This window comes from Hemitrygon akajei, chromosome 9 (assembly GCF_048418815.1).
Source record: "Hemitrygon akajei chromosome 9, sHemAka1.3, whole genome shotgun sequence".
Taxonomy (NCBI): Eukaryota; Metazoa; Chordata; class Chondrichthyes; order Myliobatiformes; family Dasyatidae; genus Hemitrygon; species Hemitrygon akajei.
This window is the reverse complement of record NC_133132.1, coordinates 119,974,815-119,980,946: the sequence shown is the minus strand read 5'-3', so window position 1 is coordinate 119,980,946 and position 6,132 is coordinate 119,974,815. Positions and strand designations below refer to the sequence as shown.

The 6,132-nt window shown below is 46.2% G+C and overlaps 2 protein-coding genes across 6 annotated transcripts in view; one reads left to right on the top strand and one right to left on the bottom strand.

Moving 5' to 3' along the window:
- Positions 1-5,390, bottom strand: part of cpsf3 (cleavage and polyadenylation specific factor 3) — a 59,308-nt gene extending 53,918 nt beyond the window's left edge. Inside the window, exon 1 of the mRNA XM_073056884.1 lies at positions 5,236-5,390. Within this exon, the coding sequence (XP_072912985.1) occupies positions 5,236-5,306 (71 nt within the window). The 5' untranslated portion in view covers positions 5,307-5,390. The remainder of the gene's footprint in view (positions 1-5,235) is intronic.
- The window catches only part of itgb1bp1 (integrin beta 1 binding protein 1), a 31,696-nt gene continuing 30,937 nt past the window's right edge, over positions 5,374-6,132 (top strand). For 2 of the 5 annotated variants that reach the window (XM_073056899.1, XM_073056898.1), the window contains exon 1: positions 5,374-5,522. The gene's annotated coding sequence lies outside the window, so the exon portion shown is untranslated. Of the gene's footprint in view, positions 5,523-5,576; positions 5,752-6,132 lie in introns of those variants that run through there. The other 3 variants (XM_073056895.1, XM_073056900.1, XM_073056896.1) reach the window with 3 other exon arrangements.

Sequence of the window (6,132 nt, the reverse complement as noted above, 5' to 3'; positions counted from 1 at the left end):
CCTCTACATAGCACCATCCAGAGACAGAGAAGCAGTTTCAGCGACAGGTTACTATCGATGCAATGCTCCTCAGACAGGATGAAGAGGTCAATACTCCCCAATGCCATTAGGCTTTACAATTCAACCGCCAGGTCTTAAGAACTTTTTAAAGCTATTATTAATGCTTTTTGAGATAGTGATTTAGATGCATATCATATTTTTTACTGAGTTAAGTATTGTATGTAATTAGTTTGCTACAACAAGTGTATGGGACATTGGAAAAAAAAAGTTGAATTTCCCGATGGGGATGAATAAAGTATCTATCTATCTAAAGTTTAGCCAAGGACCAGCCCCCACAGGCCCAAGCGGACCTGTGAACCCCTATGCGAGGTATTAGGGGTGCCCCGAGAACTCAAGTGGGAAGGGACATTACCCAATGATAACAAGGGAGGCAGACGACGAACCCATTGTTCAGGTTATGTTAGAAGGGCAACTGACACCAATGATGATAGATACTGGAGCCACGTACACTTGTGTACAACCACAGTATGCCCCTTCACCTTCCCATGTCAGGAAAGTTTATTAAGACAGTAGGGTTCTCGGGGAAAACACAGTTGACACAGTGCACGACTCCAGTGCAGTTGAGAATGGGAAATAAAGGAATTGTTTTGCGGTGCTAGTATTTGAAGGAACTCCAATTAATGTTAGGCAGAGATGCCTTATTGAAACTGGAATTAAAATTAGAATGCACCAGAAATGGGCTGAGTGTCGGAAGAGCAGGGGTTCAATTGATAGTGCGAGTAGACAAGAAGGCTAATGTCTTTTGGATAGGAGACATCGCAGATCAGATTCAGGAAACCTGGAAAATGGAAAAAGGGCGTGCAGGCTATATTACCCAGGGCTGTAATGCCCAAATCTGAGCTACCTTGTACTGTGATTTTTGACGAGACTCAGAACAGGGAGTTAGAGGAGAGATGGCACCTGGAGGCATGTACCCAACAGCACCTGGAAGGGGAGGCTGTGATAATTGGAAAGCAAGGGGCAGCTTTACAAGTTAAGTGGAACACCTTTTTAGAAAAATGGTACAGGATACCGGAGGCTGTGCCCCACGTAACATTGTTGGTAAACAAGAGATATCAGTCTAAAGACTTAGGACCCTTAGTTAAGAGTGCTGAAACCGTAACAGTGTGGAGGAAAATCACACCAGAGGTGTGGATATCAGAAGACAACAATTGCATTAAAATAATGGTAAGTGTAGATATGGTAGGGACAGTGAGTGAGGTCGAAATAACTCCCCAAACACACATGCCATTGCTGGGAAAGGAAAGAGGCCAGCAGAAAGATAGAAGGTTAGATGAGTTACCATCTATTCTGTGGTCACAGCATGACACGGACGTAGGGAAAATAAAAACAGCTAGTCTGGCGGAAATAAGGCTGAGAAAAGGAGCAATTCCACCCAGGAGACCACAATACCCTCTAAGACCAGAAGCAGAAGAGGGAATAGCATCGACAGTGCAGGGGTTGCTTGAAATAGGAGTGTTTAAAAGAACGAACAGTCCATGCAATACCCCGTTGCTGCCGGTCTTAAAAGCAGATAAATCTAAGTGGAGATTGGTGCATGATTTGCGAGTGGTAAATGATGTGGTAGAGGACTGGCCAGCGGTAGTCCCCAACCCACACACGCTTTTGACTAATGTTCCACCAGAAGCAAGTTACTTTTCAGTGATTGATTTGTGTTCGGCTTTCTTCAGCATTCCTCTGGCCGACCAGTGTCAGTATCTGTTTGCATTTACCTACAGAGGTGCTCAGTATACCTATACCAGAATGCCGCAAGGGTTTAAACATTCACCACATGTTTTTAATCAGGTGTTGAAGGCAGACCTAGAGGGCATACCATTGGAAAGTACATTGTTACAGTATGTGGATGACCTGTTGATTTGCTCCCACAGTAAGGAACAGTGTAAGCAGGACACTCTAACTGTTAGGGAAGCTGGTGCAAGGAGGACATAAAGTATCCAAAAAGAAACTGCAATTTTGCACGCAGCAAGTGGAATACTTAGGCAGGGTAATATCCAAGGGAGTGAAGGCAATAGCACCAGATCAGATTGAGGCAATAACTAAGGCCCCAAAACCCCAGACAGTAGGGCAGATGATGACGTTTTTGGGAATGGCAGGGTACAGCTCAGATTGGATAGGAGAATATGCTGAGATTGTGGCACCTTTGAGAAAAATAATGAAAGAAGCAGGACATACAAATTTGAAGAACGGCTTACAGTGGAATGAAGAGGCGGAGATAGCTTTCAATACTATTAAGCAGGAATTGCAGTCAGCACCAGCATTAGCTTTGCCTGACTACAAGAAGGTTTTTCATTTGTATGTATCCAACAGACAGGAGGTTTATGTCACAGCGGTTCTAACACAAGAGACAGGCACAGGAAAAGCAAAGCAGCCGATAGCATACTACAGTACGAGACTAGATGAGGGGGCTGAGGGGTATCCACCCTGTTATCAGGGATTCGCGGCGCTGTACTATGCATATGAAAAGGCATCATCTGTAACCCTGGGCTAGCCTGTGACTCTGTACACACACCACAAAGTAGCAGAATTGCTGGAAAGAGGGAAATTTGTGCTGACGCCAGCCAGGATAGCAGCGTATCAGATGCTATTGACATTTCCAGACATAACTATACAGAGATGCACTACCAGTAATATAGCCGATTTTGTCCCTTTGGGCTATGAAGGAGAACCCCATGATTGTGTATGAAAGATGATGGCATTTGCCAAATTGAGAGCAGATTTACGGTCAGAACCACTAGAGGATGCAGATAAAAAGGTTCTGTTCGTAGATGGCTCTTGTTATAGGGATTATGATGGAAATCATGCAGGGTTCTCAGTAGTGCAGCAGGATCAGTCGAGCTATAAGATTATTAGGATGGAGTCCTGTCCCCAACCGTGTTCCGCCCAACTAGCGGAAATCAAAACCCTGACAGCTGCGTGTGAAATGATGGAAGGGGAGAAAGTAGACATCTATACTGATTCGGCATATGCTCATGGAGTATGCCATTTGTTCGGGGCAGTGTGGAAACAGAGAGGTTTTAAAAAAAGTAGTGGAGATCCCATACAACATTGTCAGCGAATTCTAGACTTAATAAAAGCCATGATGAAACCTAAAGCATTGGCTATAGTAAAATGCCAGGCACATAAAAAGGAAAATGATGTAATAACAAAGGGAAATCAAGCTGCGGACGAGGCAGCCAGAAAAGCGTCTGGATGTACATCAGCTGTCATTGCCCCCCAGGTAAGCCTAGCTCCAGAACCTGTGGTAGAGGACCTAATTGAAATACAAGGTAAGGCAACTTTGGCAGAACAGACAATGTGGAGACAAAGGGGGGCCAAGCAGAACCCGGAAGGCTTGTGGAGCATGGAAGACGGTTTGTTGGTAGCGCCCACCCCTCTACTGACGATTCTGATTTCAGAAGCACATGGAATTGACCATTGTGCAAGGGGGGAAGTGATAAAGAAAATAAAGGATGGTTTTTGGTCACCTTATTTACAGGCTTCAGTGGACTTCGTCTTGTCACAGTGCGAGGTATGTGCACAGAATGCAGGGTTCGGACATCAGTTATTTGACTGGTTAGAAAGTAGACTCGGAGGATGGGGAGCATGGCTGACTAAAATGGCAATAACTGTCAGTATTGTATTGTTGAGCTGTGCGCTTGTGCTGTGCTGTTTTCTTCCTTGTCTCAAGTCTCTTGTAGTGCGTGCTGCAACCAAACAATTTCCGATGCTCGTGGCAATTACTGAAGCAAGCTTAGTGGAGAAAGAAACACCGAAAATGTATCATTACAGCCTACAACACCTGCAGGATGAACAAGAGCATAACGACAGTGTGGGAGTAGATTGTAAGGCCTTCTGAGTTTTTTTTCCCTGTCTCAGGTACAAAGGGACAGGTTTTTGGCTCAGCGGCCCAGGGTAACAGCGAGAGAATACTTTGAGGTCTTGGCGCAGAAAATTATAGTTTAACCCGAGATTTGGGAATAAGTGCTTGAGTTTATTGGGGCTTTTGTGCACGGACTCTTAGTCTTCTTTCTCTGTGTGAGACCCTATGGGTCTCAAAGGGGGGATATATTGGAGTATAAAAGTTGCATTGTTTGCTGTGTAACCAAAACTGTGGGGAAGTTTAATACTTCTTGAAGAATCTTCTGCGTCTCCTGGTTGTTTGTGGGGCACGAGAAACCACGACAGGTGTTAGTGGGGATAAGCTCCCACTACCTACTACGTTCTCCAATGGCATGCATCTCAAATCGCCTCTGACAACCAAGTCCAGCTCCTGGCCTTCACACGTGGCTTTGGTGGAACTAAGCCCGGTGGAACCGTTTCTGCTGAGAAGTGAAGGAGCCTGTTAGTGTTACTGTCGCCTTAAAACCAGTTGCCTCAGGCAGCTGGGGCTCCACAGCCGTGGTTGACAGCTCATCTAGAAGGAAAACTCTGATCTCAAACTTCTGCTGCCTTGTGGGGAAGGCTTCAGGAGTAAACCCGGTGGAGAAATCTGGAGCTAGTGTCCCTAAGGCAGTCCTACGTTGAGTTTAATGCTGATTGGCAACTCCTGTCATACCACTGGTGCCAGACTGTATTGTCCTCTGCTCTTCCTTTGAATTCATCAGCTGCCTGGGTTGTGGTGGTGGGGGGGGGGGGGGGGGGGGGGAGGGGCTGCATGAGCAAAAGCTTGCTGTCCATATTGTACTGCAATCACTTATGTAATGGCTACCTAGCTCGGATGAAACATCCATGGTCGGGCCCGACCAGTGGAGGGCTCCTGGATAGCAGGAAAAGGAGCGGAATCAATGGAAGCAAGAGATGGAAATGGGGTGTAATTAGGGTCAAGATGGGGGATGGTCAGGACAAGAGCTGGAGATGGGGTATCAGTAGGGATCAAAATCAGGAGATAAGAAGAAATCTGGACACGGGGGTTAAGCAGGGGCAGGAGCTGAAGTGTGTGCGGTGGTGGTGGGGAGTAGGCGATCAGGTGACCATAGTAGGCGATGGGGGTTATTAGTAGGGAGGCAAGAGCTGGGGATAACTATGACAGTGGGGATAAGAGCTGAAGATGAAGTTATGAACAGAAGCTAGAGCTAGAGACGGTAGTTATCAGTGAAGGAAAGAGCCGGGGAGGGGAAGACAAGGAGAAAACCTGAGGAGAGGGCAGAGAAGCAGTGGGTAGGGAAGGAGAATTGGATGACGGTGATAGAAACTTACAGTGGGCGAATCAATAACTGGTCGCTCTCCTCCGCCGGGATCAAATTCTCCGCTTTGCGCTTCGACGACATCTTCAACTCGGCGCGGTTACCGCTTCCGCTTCCTCCGTCAATTGTGTCCGGCTGGAAACTGTCCTCCCTCCTCCCCAAAGGTCCGTCGGCTCACGGGTCCCCGCAGAGTGAAGTCCCCGCCTACCAGCTTCACCGTTTTAACAGGAGGCCGTTACTCACCCGCCCTGAGCTGGTTTTCAGAACGGGGTTTCAGGTTTCATTGTTTCTGCCGATGTGGTGAGAGTGCTGGGGAGCGAGGCTAAAGCCTGAGTGTTTGTGATGTCTAATCTGCCGTTGTTTTATTATAAACTGAGCTCAACCTTGTTCGCGGGAGAAGGAAACGTAGGCCTGAATAACACTGAGAGCAGCTTTGCCCAGAGGAGGAGCTTGGTTTGAGTATAGAACAGGTTTGAAAAAGTGACAAGGGTGGAAGAAGTCCAGAGCAGCCAGACGGCATAACGATAAGGCAAGCATAGTTGGGCGGCCTTTGGGAACAAAGCGTAGAACCCACCAGGGGACGTGGTATTTTACACTTGGTTGTATGTAGGGACAGGATTTAATATATTGTGGTGAATAATTATTTGGGAAGAGTGATCATAACTTAATAGACTTTCAAATTCTGTTTGAGATTGAGAAATTTAGATCTGAAATTAGTGACTTAAATAAAGGTAATGATGTGAAGACGGAGTGGACAGAAGTGAAGTGTGAAATGGATTAAGCGTGGCCTTTACTCATTGTGGTTTAAAATGACGTGATTTGTATTGAAACATAATATTTTGAAGGAACTTGATAGCGCTAACGTTGAAAGCTTGTTTCCCCACTCTGATGAATTTAGATTGAAGGGAGC